Here is a 22,076-nt window from a genome sequence, read left to right on the forward strand (position 1 = left end):
GGCTGCCTAAAACACAGCAGTGGGGGGTCTGGAAAAATGGATTTTAATCGGGCATCTTTTTGTAGTAAAGGTTGCAATTTCCGTGCAGCTCCCCTTAGCACCTCCAGATTTGGGTTGTAGGTGACTACTAGAGGCACTCGGTTATTTTCTTCTTTAGCTTTGTAATGTAGCAGGTGATTCCTTGACAATCTGGTGGCTCTTGTAATTTGGTTTTCAATTGTTCTTGGATGGTAACCCTGATTCAAAAAGGTCTTTTTGAGGCGACCAAGGTGTTTGTCTCTATCCATGGGGTTGGAACATATACGATTGTATCTGATGGCTTGGCTATAGATAATAGAGTTCTTTATGTGTTTTGGATGGAAACTGTCCCATTTAAGGTATGTTGGACGGTCGATTGGCTTCTGATACAGGGATGTCTCTATTCCATTGTTTTTTAGCTTAATGATGGTGTCCAAAAAATTAATCTCGGTACTGGAGTAGTTGAGTGTTAAATTGATGGTGGGATGAAATTGATTAAACTGTTCGTGGAACGTCTTTAGAAAAAATGTAAAACCTGTCCATTTATAATGACCACGGACAAGATAAAGATCCCCAACTCACATCAGGACTACAAGATCCCAGGTACTTTCACCTGCATTACATCTAATGTGGTGTACTTAATTATTTGTACTAAATGTCCAACTGGGGGTCTGTATGTGGGGGAGACAGGGCAAAAGCTTAGAACAAGGATGAATGCTCATCGTCACACAATAAGAGAAAAAAGAATGGATCTACCTGTGGCAAAACATTTCTGTATCCCTGATCACAGCAGCATGGATATGAAATTACTGGTATTGAAAGGTAACTTCACATCTCAGAGAGAGAGACGAGTTTGGGAGTACAAATTTATGACGAACTTTGACACTCTCAGTGCTGGAATGAATGTGTCGCATGGATTTATGTCTTTTTACATCAATTAAGGAATTTCCTTTTAAAACCTTGCGGGGCAACAAAGAACTAGACCCCAATCAGAGGACCATAAAACATCCAGACTCCTTATCTATGAACTGGTCCAATGTTTATATTTATGTTTCTCCCTCTCCCATATTGATAGTTCTGCTTCACGTCACTTGTCTTATCTATTGCATTTTTTCTAGGCTGTATTGTGCATAAATATGTGACTTCAGATTTTGTATTAGTCTAGCCTGATGAAGAGACCTGAGTAGTCTCGAAAGCTTGCAATGTATTACCATCTTTTCAGTTAGCCATTAAAAGGTATCAACTACTGAGGACTCTCAATCCTGAATATTTTTCTATCCACTGGCTAACACGGTACAAAGATATACATCTTTCCTGTATCAAAATGGAGGATATCAGAATGTACCGCATCTTTATGGAACTAAAACCACTTCTGAAGAAACGTGCACAAATGGACGGCGACATTTTTTTCTTATCTAAATGCAAAAACGAGAATCTAATTCCGAAAGGACTCTGGATTACAAACCCAATTCTTCATACCTACAATACCCATTATGCACAAAACCTTTGTCACAGGACTTCTGAGAGACTAAGGAACCACCTTTTACATGTCTGCTACAGCATAAGGAGTAAAGTCCAGGGGCAATTTGAAACTCTGAGGAAAACACTTACAGAAAGCACAGAGCAAAAATTACAACAATACTACAACAAACTACGGACCTTTCTGGTTCATAACAAGGAAAAGAAACTGCACAGACTGCGTCTCAATTCAGGACTCTATACAAACAGATACAAAACAAATCCAAAACCTGACAACTTGGACAACCACTCCATTCCAGACACAAAAGCATCTAACTGTGTCATCAATCTCTCAGATTATAAACCCAACAAAGTGGAACTGGCCGTGCTTTCTAGAGGACTCTCATTTTGTCCCTCTAAGGCCCTAGATAAAACTGAACTCTGCAGTGATATGGAACAGTATTTCAGGAGACTGCGCCTGAGGGAATATTTCAATGATACAGAAGATTCAGAAAACACTCAGACCGAAGGAAAAGGGATCGTAACAACTAGGAAAAGGTCATACTGGACACCTCCACCTGGACGCAACCCTCATTTGGATAAATATATAGACTCCTTCAGACATTTGATAAAATCCACAATCATAGACACTAACAGGAGACAAGCATCCAACATCAGTGCCCAGGAGAGAAAGGCCATACAGTCTTTAAAAACCAACAAAGAAATCATCATTAAACCTGCTGACAAGGGAGGTGCAATAGTCATGATGAATACGTCAGACTACATGAAGGAAGCAAACAGGCAACTTATGGACACATGCTACTATAGAAAATTGGAGTCGGATCCTACACAGGACTATTACAAGGAACTAAACAAGTTGGTTTCTTGTCTGCCTGACCAGTCCATAAGAGCTGGCGATGACCTGATACCAGAGACTCCAAGAATAGGGACATTCTACATGCTTCCCAAAATCCACAAATCTGGAAATCCAGGAAGACCAATTATTTCATGTGTGGGCACCCTCACTGAGCAGGTATCTGGATGGGTAGAGGGTATTCTTAAACCACTGGTGAAGGATACATCCAGCTACATTCAGGACACAACTGACCTATTGAATAAACTATCAGCAATAGGTCCTCTACCAGAAGGAACCATCCTGGCCACCATGGATGTGGAATCTTTGTACTCTAATATCCCACACCAAGATGGTTTACATGCCTGCAAATTCTTCATGGAAAACACAGGGGCTGATGCTGATGCTGTGGTGAAACTTATAAAATTCATCCTCACCCACAATTACTTTGAATTTGACAACAGGATCTATCTACAGGAGACTGGCACAGCTATGGGAAGTAAAATGGCTCCACAGTATGCAAATCTTTTCATGGCCAAGCTTGAAAGCGATTTTTTGCCCTCATGCCCCATCAGGCCCCTGGCCTACTACCGCTTCATTGATGATATTTTAATCATCTGGACGGAGTCTGAGCAACAGCTAAAGACGTTCCACGAACAGTTTAATCAATTTCATCCCACCATCAATTTATCAATTTAACACTCAACTACTCCAGTACCGAGATTAATTTTTTGGACACCATCATTAAGCTAAAAAACAATGAAATAGAGACATCCCTGTATCAGAAGCCAATCGACCGTCCAACATACCTTAAATGGGACAGTTTCCATCCAAAACACATAAAGAACTCTATTATCTATAGCCAAGCCATCAGATACAATCGTATATGTTCCAACCCCATGGATAGAGACAAACACCTTGGTCGCCTCAAAAAGACCTTTTTGAATCAGGGCTACCATCCAAGAACAATTGAAAACCAAATTACAAGAGCCACCAGATTGTCAAGGAATCACCTGCTACATTACAAAGCTAAAGAAGAAAATAACCAAGTGCCTCTAGTAGTCACCTACAACCCAAATCTGGAGGTGAAGTTACCTGAGATGTGAAGTTACCTTTCAATACCAGTAATTTCATATCCCTGGTGTTGTGGTTCATCATACAAAAATATTTTGCCACAGGTAGATCCATTCTTTTTTCTCTTATTGTGTGAGGTTGAGCATTCATCCTTGTTATAAGCTTTTGCCCTGTCTCCCCCACATACAGACCCCCAGTTGGACATTTAGTACAAATAATTAAGTACACCACATTAGATGTAATGCAGCTGAAAGTACCTGGGATCTTGTAGTCCTGATATGAATTGGGGATCTTTATCTTGTCCGTGGTCATTATAGATGGACAGGTTTTACATTTTTTCTGGTTGCAAGGAAAGGTTCCTCCAGCTGTTGGAGAGGACAGGGAGCTTCTGACAATGATGCTTCTTAGATTTGGGGGCTGCCTAAAGCACAGTAGTGGGGGGTCTGGAAAAATGGATTGTAATCGGGCATCTTTTTGTAGTAAAGGTTGTAATTTCCGTGCAGCTCCCCTTAGCACTTCCAGATTTGGGTTGTAGGTGACTACTAGAGGCACCCGGTTATTTTCTTCTTTAGCTTTGTAATGTAGCAGGTAATTCCTTGACATTCTGGTGGCTCTTGTAATTTGGTTTTCAATTGTTCTTGGATGGTAGCCCTGATTCAAAAAGGTCTTTTTGAGGCGACCAAGGTGTTTGTCTCTATCCATGGGGTTGGAACATATACGATTGCATCTGATGGCTTGGCTATAGATAATAGAGTTCGTTATGAGTTTTGGATGAAAACTGTCCCATTTAAGGTATGTTGGACGGTCGATTGGCTTCTGATACAGGGATGTCTCCATTTCATTGTTTTTTAGCTTAATGATGGTGTCCAAAAAGTTAATCTCAGTGCTGGAGTAGTTGAGTGTTAAATTGATGGTGGGATGAAATTGATTAAACTGTTCGTGGAACATCTTTAGCTGTTGCTCAGACTCCGTCTAGATGATTAAAATATCATCAATGAAGCGGTAGTAGGCCAGGGGCCTGATGGGGCATGAGGACAAAATTCACTTTCAAGCTTGGCCATGAAAAGATTTGCATACTATGGAGCCATTTTACTTCCCATAGCTGTGCCAGTCTCCTGTAGATAGATCTTGTTGTCAAATTCAAAGTAATTGTGGGTGAGGATGAATTTTATAAGTTTCACCACAGCATCAGCATCAGCCCCTGTGTTTTCCATGAAGAATTTGCAGGCATTTAATCCATCTTGGTGTGGGATATTAGAGTACAAAGATTCCACATCCATGGTGGCCAGGATTGTTCCTTCTGGTAGAGGACCTAGTGCTGCTAGTTTATTCAATAGGTCAGTTGTGTCCTGAATGTAGCTAGGTGTATCCTTCACCAGTGGTTTAAGAATACCCTCTACCCATCCAGATACCTGCTCAGTGAGGGTGCCCACACATGAAATAATTGGTCTTCCTGGATTTCCAGATTTGTGGATTTTGGGAAGCATGTAGAATGTCCCTATTCTTGGACTCTCTGGTATCAGGTCATCACCGGCTCTTATGGACTGGTCAGGCAGACAAGATACCAACTTGTTTAGTTCCTTGTAATAGTACTGTGTAGGATCCGACTCCAATTTTCTATAGTAGCGTGTGTCCATAAGTTGCCTGTTTGCTTCCTTCATGTAGTCTGACGTATTCATCATGACTATTGCACCTCCCTTGTCAGCAGGTTTAATGATGATTTCTTTGTTGGTTTTTAAAGACCGTATGGCCTTTCTCTCCCGGGCACTGATGTTGGATGCTTGTCTCCTGTTGGTGTCTATGATTTTGGATTTTATCAAATGTCTGAAGGAGTTTATATATTTATCTAAATCAGGGTTGCGTCCAGGTGGAGGTGTCCAGTCTGACCTTTTCCTAGTTGTTAGGATCCCTTTTCCTTCGGTCTGAGTGTTTTCTGAATCTTCTGTATCATTGAAATATTCCCTCAGGCGCAGTCTCCTGAAATAATGTTCCATATCACTGCAGAGTTCAGTTTTATCTAGGGCCTTAGTGGGACAAAATGAGAGTCCTCTAGAAAGTACGGCCAGTTCCACTTTGTTGGGTTTATAATCTGAGAGATTGATGACACAGTTAGATGCTTTTGTGTCTGGAATGGAGTGGTTGTCCAAGTTGTCAGGTTTTGTATTTGTTTTGTATCTGTTTGTATAGAGTCCTGAATTGAGGCGCAATCTGTGTAGTTTCTTTTCTTTGTAATGAACCAGAAAGGTCCGTAGTTTGTTGTTGTATTGTTGTAATTTTTGCTCTGTGCTTTCTGTAAGTGTTTTCCTCAGAGTTTCAAATTGCCCCTGGACTTTACTCCTTATGCTGTAGCAGACATGTAAAAGGTGGTTCCTTAGTCTCTCAGAAGTCTTGTGACAAAGGTTTTGTGCATAATGGGTATTGTAGGTATGAAGAATTGGGTTTGTAATCCTGAAGACCTTTGACACTCTCAATGCTGGAATGAATGTGTCGCATGGATTTATGTCTTTTTACATCAATTAAGGAATTTGCTTCTAAGACCTTGTGGGGGCATCACAACACATTAGGAGACCCCAATCAGAGGACAATAAAACATCCAGACTCCTTATCTATGAACTGGAGCAATATTTATGTCTCTCCCTCTCCCATAATCATAATTCTGCTTCACGTCACTTGTCTCATCTATTGCATTTTTTCTGTGCTGTATTGTGCATAAATATGTGACCCTTCAGATTTTGTATTAGTCTATGCCTGATGAAGAGACCTGAGTAGTCTCAAAAGCTTGCAATGTATTACCATCTTTTCAGTTAGCCATTAAAAGGTATCAACCACTGAGGACTCTCAATTCTGAATATTTTCCTTAAGCTAAAATCATACACTGTGCTGCTGATTAACAGCACAGTATGAACACAGCATAAGTACCCCTCAGGGACATGGCACAGACTGAACAGGTATATGACAAGCTCCTGATGAGATGAATCTGTGTACATATTATAGCTATCCCTCATCTTGTTGGCATGTGAAAAGTGGCTGTAGTCCCCAGTATCGGGACTCCAGGTTAGTGCTGCAATTTGTAAACTAAAAGCCTCTCCCGTCCCACTGTACCACATACGGTTTCAACCTCTATCCATCGTTCAATAATTTTATGTATCAAGGCCCCCATACGCCTTAGAATAATGTCTGACCTACCCACTCATATCAATGGGTTAGGCCCCTAATTCAATGTATGGGGGCGCCAGCCAAATGACGGTTGAGGAAGATGTAAATCAGGCAGGTCCAATTTCGGACTGCCAATCCCATTGTTTCCTGAACATAAGCCACCAGAAGTGTCAGCCAGGGGCTTTCACATAGGAATACAGGAGGGCTTGGCTGAATGTGCTCTCTTGTATAGGAGAGTTGGCTGTGATGGCTGTCGGCCAAATGATAGGACCACACATCGCTCGACCAACAGCTATCTAAAGTGTACGAGGGACTGAAAGGGGTATTTCCATCTCCAAGATCCTATCCCAATTTGTAGTAGGTGTAATAATAATAATATTAGCAAATGCCTCCAATTAGAAATGTAGTATAGTTCTTCAGATTTGCTTTGTCTCTTTCCTTATGTGCAGGCATTGCAGGGCCTTAGGTATCCATGGTTATGACCAGTAGCAACTAACTGTCACTATATCAGTGGTCGTAACCATAATTTCCTAAGGTCCTGCAATGTCTGCACATGAGGAAAGAGACAACAAATCTAAAGAACTATGCTACATTTGTAATTGGAGGTATTTGCTAATATTATTATTAGTACACCTACTACATATTGAGATAGGGTTATTATTTATTTAAAAAGCACCATTGGTTCCATGGTGCTGTACATAAGAAGGGGTTACATACGAATTACAGATATCACTTACAGTAAACAAACTAACAATCACAGGCGGTAGCTCCAGTAGTGGTGAGGAGGCAGCGGGGATCATTGCAGGCTGTAGGTTATCCTGAAGAGGTGGGTTTTCAGGTTCCGTCTGAAGGATCCGAGTGTGGATGATAGCCGGACGTGTTGGGGCAGGGAATTCCAGAGGATGAGGGCTATTCGTGAGAAGTCTTGGAGGCGGTTGGGTGAGGAGCGAATAAGTGTGGTGGAGAGAAGGAGGTCTTAGGAGGACTGTAGAGTACGTGAGGGGAAGTATCGGGAGATTAGTTCAGAGATGTACGGAGGAGACAGGTTGTAGATGGCCTTGTAGGTCAGTATTAGTAATTTGAATTGGATAAGCTGAGGGAATGGGAGCCAGTTAAGAGATTTGCAGAGGGGAGAAGGGAGGAGTAGCGAGGAGAGAGATGATTTAGTCGTGCGGCAGAGTTGAGGATGGACTGGAGAGGTGCAAGGGTGTTAGCAGGCACGCCACAGAAAAGGATGCTGCAGTAGTCGAGGTGGGAGATGATGAGGGCATGCACAAGTAGTTTAGTAGATTGAGGGTTGAGGAAGGGACGGATTCTGGAGATATTTTTGAGCTGGAGGCGACAGGAGGTGGAGAGAGCTTGGATGTGCGGTTTGAAGGACCGGGCAGAGTCAAGGATTACACCGAGGCAGCGGACCTCCGTTACGGGGGAAAGCGTGATGTCATCATAGAAAGGTCGGGTAAGGAAGATCTGTGGGATGGGGGAAAGATGATTAGTTCAGATTTGTCTACATTGAGTTTGAGGAAGCGAGGGGAGAAGAAGGAGGATATGGCTGATAGACACTCTGGGATTCTGGAGAGCAGAGAGGTGATGTCTGGGCCAGAGAGGTAGATCTGAGTATCATCGGTATAAAGGTGGCACTGGAATCCATGGGACTTTATGAGTTGCCCCAGGCCAAGTGTATAGATTGAGAAGAGTAGGGGTCCTAGAACAGAGCCTTGGGGGACTCCAACAGAGAGAGAGTGGGATGAGGAGGTAGTGTGGGAGTGGGAGACGCTGAATGTGCAGTTGGAGAGGTATGAGGAGATCCAGGATAGGGCGAGGTCTTTGATGCCAAAGGAAGAAAGGATCTGTAGTAGGAGACAGTGGTCAACTGTGTCGAAAGCAGAGGACAGGTCTAGAAGGAGAAGTATAGAGTATTGTCCGTTAGCTTTGGCTGTAAGTAGGTCTTTGGTAATTTTGGTCAGGGCTGTCTCAGTGGAATGATGGGGGCAGAAGCCAGATTGTAGATTGTCAAAGAGCAAGGTAGATGAGAGGTGGGAGGAAAGTTCAGCGTGGACATGCTGCTCCAGGAGTTTGGAAGCGAATGGGAGCAGCAGTATTGGGCGATAGCTGGACGTGGCTGTTGGATCGAGGGTTGGCTTTTTAAGGATAGGCGTGATTGTGGCATGTTTGAAAGCAGAAGGGAAAGTACCAGAAGTTAGTGATAGGTTGAAGAGGTGAGTTAGGGATGGGATAAGAGTGGTGTGATTTGGAGAGAAGATGAGCAAGCTCCCCTTCAGTGATGTTAGATAAGGAGGTTATGGGGTTTGGGCATTGGTCTGGTATGCAAAGGGGTTGTGGTGGTTGAGCAATAAAGACTTGCCGTGTTTGGTCTATCTTGTTTTTGAAATGGCCGGGAAAGTCATCGTCAGAGATTAGGGAAGTCGGAGGGGGCAGTGGTGGGCGGAGGAGGGAGTGAAAAGTATTGAACAACTGTTTGGGGTTGTGGGATAAGGAAGATACAAGGGATGTAAAGTAGGCCTGTTTAACAGAGGTGAGGGCAGAGTTAAATGCAAGTGTTGCTTGTTTGAGTTACGTGAAGTCATCTTTCGAATGCGTTTTCTTCCAGCACTGTTCTGCAATTCTGGATGCTTGCAGAAGCTTTTTAGTGATGTTATTGTGCCAGGGTTGCCTATTGATTCGTCGCACTCTCTTATGCATGACAGGAGCGACAGAGTCGATGGCTGATGCAAGAGTGGCATTGTAGAAAGTAGTGGCAGCGTCTGTGTCGTGGAGTGAAGATATGGAGGACAGTGGTAGGATAGAGTCAGAGAGTGTGCAAGTGTCTAGATGTGCAAGGTTTCTGCGGGGGTGCACATACTGCTGGACATGGGCGACAGGTGAGGAGGACAGGAATGAGTAAGTGAGTAGATGGTGGTCAGATAGAGGGAGAGGGGAGGTGGTGAAGTTAGAAAGAGAGCAGAGGCGGGGGAAGACCAGGTCTAATGTGTGTCCGACTCTGTGGGTGGCTGAGGAGGAACACTGAGTAAGTCCAAAAGATGAAGTAAGGGAGAGGAGTTTGGAGGCAGCTGACTGGTGGGTGTCAATGGGGATGTTGAAGTCACCCATGATGATGGTGGGAATGTCAGCAGAGAGGTAGAGAATTGGTCATTGAAGTCAGTGGTCGGGCCCGGAGGTTGGTATATGATGGCCACTTGGAGGTTGGAGGGAGAATATATGCAGACAGAGTGGACTTCAAAAGAGGGGAGGACAAGGGAGGGAAGAGGTGGGATTGGGTTGAAGGTGCAGTTGGAAGAAAGGAGAAGGCCCACTCCTCCGCCATGTCTGTTGCCAGAGCAAGGAGTGTGGGTGAAGTGGAGGCTGCCGTAACTAAGCGCAGCAGGGGAGGCGGTGTTGGAGGGTGTCAGCCATGTTTCGGTGAGGCCAAGGAAGGAAAAATTACGAGAGGTAAAGAGGTCGTGAATCACATGGAGTTTATTGCAGACGGAGCGGGCATTCCAGAGTGATCCAGAGAGTGGGAGCAGGGTGGTGGTTGTGATGGGCACGGATTTGAGGTGGGAAAGATTTCTGGTGTTTGTGTTTGTTTTGGAACAATAGAAGGGGGTAATAATGGAAGGTATGAGTTGTGGGGGTCCAGGGTTGGGAGATATGTCGCCAGCAGTAAGGAGAAGCAGAGAGAGGGAGAGCATGTGGGAGAAGGAGGGTGGGTGGCTTGTTTTGTATTTTATTAGTAGAGCTCTGAGGTTGAGGAGCAGTTCAGCAGAGGAGGTCAGGTGGGGAGGCAAGAGGGAAGGAGAGATTACTATTTGGTTAGCGGGTGCTGGGGTTTGTGGATAGCGAAGGAGAGTGAGGATTAATGGAGCCAAAACGGTTAGAGCATTTGTCAGCATGGTGAGAGTAACTTAGAAGGCAAAAGAAATTTAGTACATCTAAACGCAGTGGTTAGTCGTACCGTCTGGTCACTTCAGGCTCACTTCAGGCATATTTCAGAATTTATCCTTAGAAGACATCCTTGGAATGACAGCCAGACCGAGGTCCAGACAGACCTCTGAGTCTGAATTTATACTAACTTAACAGCACATGAAAGGGCCCAGGTGTGATCAGAAAGGGAGGAGCAGCAAGGGAGACTGGACAGACACAGGAGACGATTAATTAGAAGTCAGGAAAGAAAATGCAAAAGGAGATAGATTTGAATGGACAGATAAGGCCAAATTGTGTGTTACAATCAAAAAAATAAGGTGAGAAAGCAGCTACAACACATACCAGTGATAGAGAGATACAGGATGATTGGGGGTTCAGGAAAGATGGGTGATGATGGTATTGCAGCAGCCAGAACACATACCAGTGATAGAGAGATACAGGGTGATTGGGGGTTCAGGAAAGATGGGTGATGATGGTATTGCAGCAGCCAGAACACATACCATTGATAGAGAGATACAGGGTGATTGGGGGTTCAGGAAAGATGGGTGATGATGGTATTGCAGCAGCCAGAACACATACCAGTGATAGAGAGATACAGGGTGACTGGGGGTTCAGGAAAGATGGGTGGGAAAGATAGGATCTTGGAGATGGGAATACCCCTTTAAGTCTGACAGTCTCCAGTAATTTAGTAGGGCACCCCATTATATTAGTGGGTATGATTTCCCCTATTATCACTGGTATCAAGTGTTATTATAATCCAATCCTTTATAATCAAATAATTGTACAGTAAATGTTTTTTTGTTTTTTTTTTTAAATGTTTGGCTAATAGTAACAATTTCATAGAGTTTGTACTAATATTGCGAACTTAACCAATTGATTAACACATAGGGGAGCAATTCATCAAAGCTTTTTCACCAGATTTCTGGAAAAACACTTTGAAAAGTCGCATTTTTTTCGCACGTGTGTTTGCGCGAAAAAAAACGTGACTTGAAGAGTTTTCACACCATTCTCAGCCCATCATTTGAAAAGTGGGCAGAGCTTAGCTGCGGGCATGAAAACCCCCACTTGTCAAACCCATGATGAGCGACGACGTTCGCTATGCCACAAATATTACTGCAGCAAAGACTGGAGAAAGGCGCACATAGAGGTACATGCCACTACGTGCCTCGCCTGATTCATTAAATTTGTTTTCCACTACTTGGACAACCACATCTTAATCCGTATGTTTCCCCCTTGTAAAATACCAACTCACCACCGGCGACGCAACAATGGTGCTGCTGGTACGGCACCGGCAGGGCAGTGAGTATAAGTGTTGTTATTTTACAAGGGGGAAACATACGGATTGAGATTGGGTTGTCCAAGTAGTGGACAACCCCTTTAAGAGGCTCACTCCTCTTAATGAATCAGGAGCGTTTGCTCTCACATGCCCCTCATCAAGACCAGAGAGATAATCTCCAGTCTTAATGAATCGATCTCACTTTCAACATAACTGTATCGAAGACGCCCTTACCTCCTTCCGGAGTTTCAAAGTATTTATCTTTGCTAGAAGGACCTTCGCCTTTGCCATTGACCACTCGGACATTGAGAAAGTAGTGAGTGTTGGGCTGTAAACCAGGAAGCATTCCATGCGTTCTATTTCCAGCAAATGGCAGCATCCACTTTTCTATGTGCCTCCGATTTCTGATGGTTTTGTTCTGTGCTTTCCAGTAGTAGACCTATAATGCACGTGTAGAGAAGAAGACATCTCATGTTGTAAAGGTTAAATAAAACACCAGGTAGTGTGGAGATGCTGCAAAATCTAAGAGCAGCAAGTAATAGTGGAGGAGAAGCTGAACAAGTAGAAAAAGAGGAAAAAATCTGCAGCATATTGTTTTGTTGGGAAGTATACTGTATATTTAAAATGGATCCAAGAGTCCCGTTAGGAGTGAATATAACACAAGATTTATTCTTTCATTATTAGGTAGTGAGACTATTTTTCGTTCCACTGTGTTCTGCTCCCTTAATGTGATCTTCCGTGATTTTCTAATGTATCCATCATACAATGTACAGTTGTGGCCAAAAGTATTGACACCTCTGCAATTTTGTCAGATAATACTCAGTTTCTTCCTGAAAATGATTGCAATCACAAATTCTTTGGTATTATTATCTTCATTTAATTTGTCTTAAATGAAAAAACACAAAAGAGAGTGAAGCAAAAAGCAAAACATTGATCATTTCACACAAAACTCCAAAAATGGGCCAGACAAAAGTATTGGCACCCTCAGCCTAATGCTTGGTTGCACAACCTTTAGCAAAAATAACTGCGACCAACCGCTTCCGGTAACCATCAATGAGTTTCTTACAATGCTCTGCTGGAATTTTAGACCATTCTTCTTTGGCAAACTGCTCCAGGTCCCTGATATTAGAAGGGTGCCTTCTCCAAACTGTCATTTTTAGATCTCTCCACAGGTGTTCTATGGGATTCAGGTCTGGACTCATTGCTGGCCACCTTAGAAGTCTCCAGTGCTTTCTCTCAAACCATTTTCTAGTGCTTTTTGAAGTGTGTTTTGGGCCATTGTCCTGCTGGAAGACCCATGACCTCTGAGGGAGACCCAGCTTTCTCACACTGGGCCCTACATTATGCTGCAAAATTTGCTGGTAGTCTTCAGACTTCATAATGCCATGCACACGGTCAAGCAGTCCAGTGCCAGAGGCAGCAAAGCAACCCCAAAACATCAGGGAACCTCCGCCATGTTTGACTGTAGGGACCGTGTTTTTTTCTTTGAATGCCTCTTTTTTTCTCCTGTAAACTCTATGTTGATGCCTTTGCCCAAAAAGCTCTACTTTTGTCTCATCTGACCAGAGAACATTCTTCTAAAACATTTTAGGCTTTTTCAGGTAAGTTTTGGCAAACTCCAGCCTGGCTTTTTTATGTCTCGGGGTAAGAAGTGGGGTGTTCCTGGGTCTCCTACCATACAGTCCCTATTCATTCAGACGCCGATGGATAGTACGGGTTGACAGTGTTGTACCCTCGGACTGCAGGGCAGCTTGAACTTCTTTGGATGTTAGTCGAGGTTCTTTATCCAACATCCGCACAATCTTGCATTGAAATCTCTTGTCAATTTTTATTTTCCGTCCACATCTAGGGAGGTTAGCCACAGTGCCATGGGCTTTAAACTTCTTGATGACACTGTGCACGGTAGACACAGGAACATTCAGGTCTTTGGAGATGGACTTGTAGCCTTGAGATTGCTCATGCTTCCTCACAATTTGGTTTCTCAAGTCCTCAGACAGTTCTTTTGGTCTTCTTTCTTTTCTCCATGCTCAATGTGGTACACACAAGGACACAGGACAGAGTTTGAGTCAGCTTTAATCCATGTCAACTGGCTGCAAGTGTGATTTAGTTATTGCCAACACCTGTTAGGTGCCACAGGTAAGTTACAGGTGCTGTTAATTACACAAATAAGAGAAGCATCACATGATTTTTCGAACAGTGCTAATACTTTTGTCCACCCTCTTTTTTATGTTTGGTGTGGAATTATATCAAATTTGGCTTTAGGACAATTCTTTTTGTGTTTTTTCATTTAAGACAAATTAATTGAAGATAATAATAACAAAGAATTTGTGTTTGCAATAATTTTCAGGAAGAAACTGAGTATTATCTGACAGAATTGCAGGGGTGTCAATACTTTTGGCCACAACTGTATTTCTTGTGATTAAGAATCCGTTGCATGTTGGCATATGTATGCTGTAATTTGTTCTGTGACGAAAGGGATTAAATTCTCACCTGATTTTGCTTTTTTTTTTGTTTCTCTTACCTATGCATCATGGTCGTTTACTTACTTACTTCAGGCTGCGATTAAGACTGCATATCGTGTTCGAAATGTGTTAGTTTGTTCCTTTTTTGATGTTTTGAATTATTTTAATTTTCCTTGCAAAACATAAAGGTGCTTTTATATTTTTTCATCCCCTTGATAGTGCCGGAATTTTTCCCTTTTTATTCTGCTTTGAGTGATGCTGCATCGAATCCATGCACCCACCTCCAGGTGAGCTGGCTACTCTACTTGCTTCACAAGCTAAACATGTAGGATTGTTGTGAAAAATCCGGCATAACCTATATTTTACTCGATCATAGAAATCTCTGCTCATTCTGGGGTAGCAGGCCCCAGGGTGGTCTCAATCAGACGAACAGCTTCTCATGTATGGCTGTGCATGGGGGAAGCAGACTGAATGTTTTCCAACCAAGCAATGTAACACTGTTTATCTCCTCCTGCTCTATAACCTGCTGCTGACCGGTCAGGTTGCATGCATGCAACTATTATATTAAGCACTATCTATGGTGAGCTTTATTAGGAGCAATTAATACACTTTAAAAATGCAAGAAGAGCAGGTAGAAATAAAAACATTTACAAACGCTATCTCTAGCGCTGCTGCTGGTGCCCCTGGGGTGGTGAGTAAGCCGGTGTCCCTGCATGGAGGGGTAAGGGGACACCATTCAAGGGCGCCGGCCATGACACGACACTATCTAATCACAAGCAAAGTAAAACACCATCTATTTTACTCTATAGTTATTCTTTTCGTTTGTACGCTGATTTTTGCAGGCAACTGGTCTTCTTAGGATATCAATATGCTTACAGTGAAACTGTCACCAAAACTCTATTATTTTCTGCCTAGTGGGAGAGTGAGTAGATGCAGGGCTGGTATAACGGGTAGGTAGTGAAAGGTGACTTGCCAGGATGCCAACTGGCGACAGCAGGAGGGAGAAAATCTTTTAGTATTTATTAAAATATAAGAACCATCCATGCAGCAATGTGCCACTTATCATTGCTTGTGGGGTGTCCTTGCTCGGCAGCAGGATACATTGACCTATGAGCGTCTTAGACTGATGGAGCACTAATGGGTAGAGGAGGGCTTGGGAGACGTGCACAGTTGGTAGCTTAACAATGCTGCTCTCTCCCTGGTCCTCTTCTGCTCTGAGTACTCATGATGCTGACCAGCAGTAGGATGCACTGGATGCAATCCTCTGATTAATGGCTGTATGAGAGGAAAATACCCGCCTGTAGGTCTCCAGGTAATAGTAAGCTACCCCGAGTGCTGTGTTATCGTTTCTGTTATTAGCAGCAGATAGGGGAGGGGGGTGCATTAGGGGTCCTGTTGCCTTTGCACTTGGTGTTATGGTGGGCACCACTGGTTATGTAACCTTACTCTCTGACCCCCTTTGCTGGGGGGTGGGAACACCATTGGCCTCATCTGCCTAGGACACCAAAATACATAGTCCCGGTCCTGATTACACGGTGTACAAATTTAGCTTTTACTGTTCCATTTACAAAACATTAATGCCAGAAAAGTGTGTCTATCAGGTGAAGGTTTAATGTCCCCTGCCACTCTGCCATGTGCCAGTCTAAAAGTTTACACAAGGAAACAGTGTAGCTAGATCTCGAACTGAATAGGTCAACAGACCTGCAAACCCTGTCTTATGAGGAAAGGTTGCAGGATTTGGGAATGTTTAGTTTGCAAAAGAGAAGACTGAGAGGAGACTTAATAGCTGTCTACAAATATCTAAAGGGCTGTCACATTTTAGAAGGATCAACTTTATTCTCATTTGCACGAGGAAAGACTAGAAGCAATGGGATGAAACTGAATGGGAGGAGGCACAGATTAGATATTAGAAAAAACTTTTTGACAGTTAGAGTGATCAATGAGTGGAACAGGCTGCCACGAGAAGTGGTGAGTTCTCCTTCAATGGAAGTCTTCAAACAGAGGCTGGACAGACATCTGACTGGGATGATTTAGCGAATCCTGCTTTGAGCAGGGGGTTGGACCAGATGGCCCAGGAGGTCCCTTCCAACTCTACGATTCTATGATTCTATGAACAGGGTCCGGGCAAAGTTTCCTTTTGCCATGAATTTTTCTTTAGGCAGATTATACTCATATGACTTCAATTACATATATATTTCATACATATGAAACACAAGTCCAGATTCATAGATGCTTAATTAAAGAATCTTGACTACAATTGTAAATTATGCAGTTTTTTGTATTACCTTAAAAAACTAGAAATACTCAAAGTGCCGATGACAGGATGTAATATGCTGTTCAACCAAATATTTTTCAATGTTTGTAGGAAAATGCGCCAGTGTGTCTATCAATATATCTAACTACATCTCTATGTATATTTTCAGTATCAAATAAAATCAAACTCATACCCTATATCCCTGAAGATGACCTCGAACAGACGTCAAAGGGACAGAATCCCACCAAATCTTTGCCAAAGTAGTATTAATGACATCCACCTCAACATTACCTGGAGCAACCATTGGAACTGATGAAGGAGAACAAAGAAATTAGTATGTGGCATGAAAGAATACGAGATTTATAACTATTTTTGTTTAAGACCTAAAAACTTTTAGGATACTTACGATCTTCTCCTGAATGTCCAATTAGAACAGCCGGCTCTGGAGCATATCCAAGGTCATTTAAAGCTTGAACCTTTACTTCATATGGTACAAAGGTTGGAGTGCCAGACACTATATATTTAGAGACATTTGCTACATTGACTGATGTCCAATCTTCATCAAAATCTTTCTGCCTCCAGCTCACTTTATAATGAAGACCAGGTCCATTGGATTCAAAGCCTTTCATAGGCTACAAGGTTCAGGAGACAAGATAAAACGTCATATTGATAACACTATAAAGAATATATCTAAAAAAAAAAGTGTTACACTTACTTTCCATGTGATCACCAAGTTGTCTGGTTCTGTACCGACACCCTTTACACCTGAGGGATTGGTATCAGGCTCTGAGAAAGAGAAATATCCTATTTATCACGGTGTGCTTTGTTTTCCGCTAAGATAAATGTGTTTTATTCCAGCTTACATACCTGCCGGTTTTGTCATGTAACGTTCTGATGACTGGCTATGGTCACTGTGACCAATTTCATTGACCGCTATCACGCGGAAGGAGTAGTTGACATATGGAGAGAGGCTCAACGTTGCTGTGGCCTGTGTACCGCTGACTTTAGAATGGACGCGCCATACTCCAGGTTCATGTATTGAATCTTCATGCTCAATGATAAATTCTAAGGACAAGACATTTATTTCACCCATTTTATAACTGAATAGTTGAAAGGCTAAAAAAAAACCAAGTTGTCTAACCTATAAATTAAAGGTGCATTTATACTGAAAGATTATTATGAACAAGTGTTCCTAATAGGTCTTGCTTTAGATTAAACAAGAAAAAAATGAAGACGAAATTATGGAAAAAAAAGATTACGGTATATTGTTTTAAAATGAGCAATATCCTTGTATTTTATTTTGGAATTATTTGACTGCAGGTGAACTTGGTTTCTCATCATCTGTGAATAGTAATCTAGAATCTTTGGAATATGGTACCCTTACGTTCTGGATGAAATAATTCATTTCTGATGTAAAAAAAAAGAATAATGCTATCAGATACTACCATCTGATTGTAGATGCTTTTCATCTAACAATCAACTGGAAGTCTAAAGGCCCTTTTACATTTAGCGATGCACCAGCGATCCGACCCGGTCAGGATCGCTGGTGCACCGCTAAATGATCGCTAGTGAGCTTTCACACAGAAAGATCTCACAGCGATGCAGCAGCGACGCAGCGCACGATACTTACCTTTCACACACAGCGATCCTGGCGTCCTCCCACCCGCCTCCACACGTCGCTCGTCTCACACAGCAGGAAGCCCAGCAGGAAGCAGACGACGAGAAATGGAGCCGTGCGATCAGCGATGGACAGCGGGGGAGCCGGTCGGAGGTAAGTATCACACATAGCGATATCGCTAGCGATATCGCTATAACGTCACAAAACCGGTGACGTTTTAGCGATATTGCTAGCGATATCGCTATGTGTAAAACCCCCTTAAGACTAATTCTTTTTGAAGCTTAAAACCAACTGAAAACAGTCCTGGATTAAAATATAATCTGCCTAAAGACCCCATCTGATAGCAATATAATATAGGGCTGAGACTCTGATTCCAATGATGTGTCACTTACTGAGATGTTTGCTGTCATTTTGATAAAATCACAGTTTTATCTGCTGAATGGGAGGAGAGACAGATTAGATATTAGAAAAAACTTTTTGACAGTTAGGGTGATCAATGATGGGAACAGGCTGCCACGAGAGGTGGTGAGTTCTCCTTCAATAGAAGTCTTCAAACAGAGGGTGGACAGAAATCTGTCTGGGATGATTTAGAGAATCCTGCTTTGAGCAGGGGGTTGGACCAGATGACCCATTCTATGATTCTAGGTCTACCAATTCTCTGAATGCTGAGCTCTGCATATCCTTGCCCCCACCACTGATTGGCAGGTCTCTTCCCACGCACACTGCACACAGAAAGCTGCCAATCAGTGGTGGGGGCAGGGTTATACAGAGCTCATGAATATGAAGGACTACCTGGCAGCGGATTTACTAGTCCTCTTGTGATATTCTGTGTGTGGAGGGGGAGAAGGTCAGACACGTCACAAGATTATCAAAATCGTTGCAAACAAATGTAGATGGTGGGTGTTGTACCTGCTGGTGATCTCAGCCAAGTGAAGAAAATGAAGGGGTGTTTCCAGTACCTGTGCCAGAAAGGCATCAGGTTGAGAGTGCCTACTTCACTTTTAGCAATGAATGTTAAACTGTTCCAATAAAGTTTTGTTTAAACCGGATGGACGTGCTGGAAACACCCCTTTGTTTTATTCTAGTGATAATTTCTTGTTGATAAAACTGGGATACTATCAAAACTAAACTAAGCAGACCAGTAAGTGACACATCGCTGGAATCAGGGGCTCTGCCACTACATTATGCTGCTCTCAGATTAGGTAGCAGAAACCAGGTGACCAATGATTCCCTTAAATGAGAGCTATGTACATTCATGTATGCTACAGTATGTTACCTGTAATGGGGCTGTTATTATCATCCCCTGGTACCCAAGAGAGCTGCACACTTCTATCAAGCCGATCCGTCAATTCTAAATCATCTGGTGGATCCGGACGATCTGAAAGTCAAATGTTCTATTAGGTGAAGCAAATTGTACTCCTCTTCAGCTCTGAAATATGCAACCAGCCAGATCTTTGAAGCAAATCTGTTAATTCATGTGGAGCAAGACGTAAATGTATTGACATGCAGCTGAAAATACAATTACACATGACGGCAGTGGAAATCAAGGATGCATGATGCTAGGATATAAGCATAGATTTTCTATAGAGCAGGAGAAAATGAAAACAAATAAAATGCATCCACCTATAACAGACGTTAGAGAAGCCATAGAAAAAAGAATGTTTTCAGCCTGTTGGTTAATTAAGGCAATATCCTGAAATTTCTTCACTATAGGGCACACAATAGGGCTCTTTTATAGCAGTTAATCCTAAATGGGTATGCCCAGCTAATATTCTAATGACATATCACTAGAATATGCAGTCACCTTTCAATCATCTTCTTGGTCCCTTACTGATCCGGAGAATGATGGGGCTGCAGTGCTGATTGTGTACTGTGGCCCTTTCACAGTTTTTAAGGTGTTATTCCGATTTTCAGAAAAAGGTACTGTATTCTCAGATAGTGCTTATAAATACACGCAGTTTTACATTTTCCTGCGTATTCAAATTTTAAGCTGTTCTTGAGATATTAAAAATTTACTTTTCACTTTTCTTTTGTTTACATCTCGTTTCCTTGGAGACCGACCACAGACCGCAGAACATACACAGTGCTTACAAGCTCTTTTCTAGCTTGTAAGCACTGTTTGAAGTTGGTCAAGATCGCTGGAGAGTGCTGTTACCTCCTAATCCCAGACAGCATCAGTGCAGTGCTTACAAAGGAAACAGCAGCGGTGGTCGGTTTCCTAGGCAATGGGATGTAAACAAAAAGAAAAGTGCTAACGTCTCAAAACGATGGAAAGTTTTAATGGGGAGGAAAATGCAAATGTACTATTTGAGATTATCCATCTATGAAGAAAGGAATAACCTTTTAAGTGTTTATCCTGAGGATCAGTGGGTGGTCCAGTTGGTCAGTAAAATGCCTTCACTTTATTTGGTTTATTAGATGACGGGGCGCACCCTTTCCATCCCAAGACAGTGAATTAGGCTTGAGTGCTTGTAACCCTTTGATGACCGCAAACACATAGTATGACCAGAAACATTTGCACCACACATCTAATACGTACACAGTACACACATGTACTACATCACTCCCACTAGAACTAAAAATGCCTACATACAATGGATACTTTAAAAAAGGAAAAGGGAAATTGACTGCAGCATAGGCCATGCACGATAATAACCAGCATATAACAAAAAAAATACTGTCTGAGATGAAGGGGAATTATTAGTTTTCATTTGAAATGATGTAGTCCAACATATGGGAACAATTTGGGATGTTACAGGCATTTCTGATGAGTTTGGTCTCGCTGTAATAGTCTGAGCACCCATAATAGAGGCTTTTAAATGTGTATAATTTAAACTCCCGATTTACGCCTCTTTTGCCAATAGGACTACACCACATGCACTTTGTGAAAAGTATATTTCCCCTTTAAAATATACATGTAAATTAAAGAAACACTATAGCCAAAACTGATACACTGCTGTGAACAGTACAGGACCTGAAGGGAATGTTTATGGATGATACATTCTCGTTAGTGTTGGTGGACTCCATGATAGGCAGCTCAGCCCCTGTACTGGTCACATCACTGCATGAGTTCCGCATGGAGTGTTCCTCTAAGGTCGGGAACATTCATGCAGCATAATCATCCATGGAAGATGCACATGGTGGAGCGTGACGTGCGTCAGTGTATATATGGATAGGGTTGCCAGTTTACCCGTCTTTACTGGAGGTGGTGGAGTAGGTTCTGTAAGGGATATTAACAACATGTTAGTAATAAACAATGGCTGCCTTATCATGATCATGCAGATCACTTGGAGACTTTATCGGAGATATAAATATACAGTATATATAGTTGCTTCCTCTTTCCTGAAACTGCTTTCTATTTAATATATTTGGGTAAGGCAATGATTAATATATTAGTCTTGTGGAACTATTCTGTACCCTGGAGTAAGTCCTAGTCTACACTGTTACTTTTTGTAGTGCTATTGATTGAGTTTAAAGGTGTATTCTCATCTCCAAGATTCTATCACAATATGTAGTAGGTGTAATAATAATATTAGCAAATATCTCCAATTAGTAATGTAGTAGGGTCCTTCTGATTCACTGTGTTGCTTACCCCATGTGCAGGGCATAGCAGCAGCTTAGGTAGCCATGGTTACAACCACTAACAGCTAACTGTCACTATATAAGTGATCGTAACCATGGATGCCTAAGCTACTGCAATGGCCTACATGGGGTAAGCGACATAGCTAATCAGAAGAACTACTGTATACTATATTTCTAATTGGAGGTATTTGCTAATATCATTATTGTTACACCTACTACATATTGGGATAGGATCTGGGAGATGGGTATACCCCTTTAACAATTGAGCAGCAACTGCAATCCAAAGGAATATATGGAGCTACATGCAATCTTGAGAAATGCACCTGTCGATCAATAGTTACAGAGACCACAAACCACTCCTGATATAGCTCTTTAAGTAAATAATTGTATACTACAGGCAG

The 22,076-nt window shown here is 42.3% G+C and overlaps 1 protein-coding gene across 15 annotated transcripts in view; it reads right to left on the reverse strand.

The window, feature by feature from the left end:
* NRCAM (neuronal cell adhesion molecule) overlaps window positions 1-22,076 on the reverse strand; it is a 429,035-nt gene that overhangs the window by 48,358 nt on the left and 358,601 nt on the right. For 11 of the 15 annotated variants that reach the window (XM_073573272.1, XM_073573273.1, XM_073573263.1 and 8 more), the window contains 7 exons: window positions 21,284-21,313; window positions 19,370-19,471; window positions 17,343-17,540; window positions 17,191-17,261; window positions 16,882-17,107; window positions 16,669-16,784; window positions 11,994-12,198 (listed from right to left, as the gene is read on the reverse strand). In XM_073573272.1, the coding sequence (XP_073429373.1) occupies window positions 11,994-12,198; window positions 16,669-16,784; window positions 16,882-17,107; window positions 17,191-17,261; window positions 17,343-17,540; window positions 19,370-19,471; window positions 21,284-21,313 (948 nt within the window). The remainder of the gene's footprint in view (window positions 1-11,993; window positions 12,199-16,668; window positions 16,785-16,881; window positions 17,108-17,190; window positions 17,262-17,342; window positions 17,541-19,369; window positions 19,472-21,283; window positions 21,314-22,076) is intronic. The other 4 variants (XM_073573274.1, XM_073573275.1, XM_073573267.1 and 1 more) reach the window with 1 other exon arrangement.

Source organism: Dendrobates tinctorius, unplaced genomic scaffold, assembly GCF_039654945.1.
Source record: "Dendrobates tinctorius isolate UK_male_01 unplaced genomic scaffold, ASM3965494v1 ptg000035l, whole genome shotgun sequence".
NCBI classification, from domain to species: domain Eukaryota; kingdom Metazoa; phylum Chordata; class Amphibia; order Anura; family Dendrobatidae; genus Dendrobates; species Dendrobates tinctorius.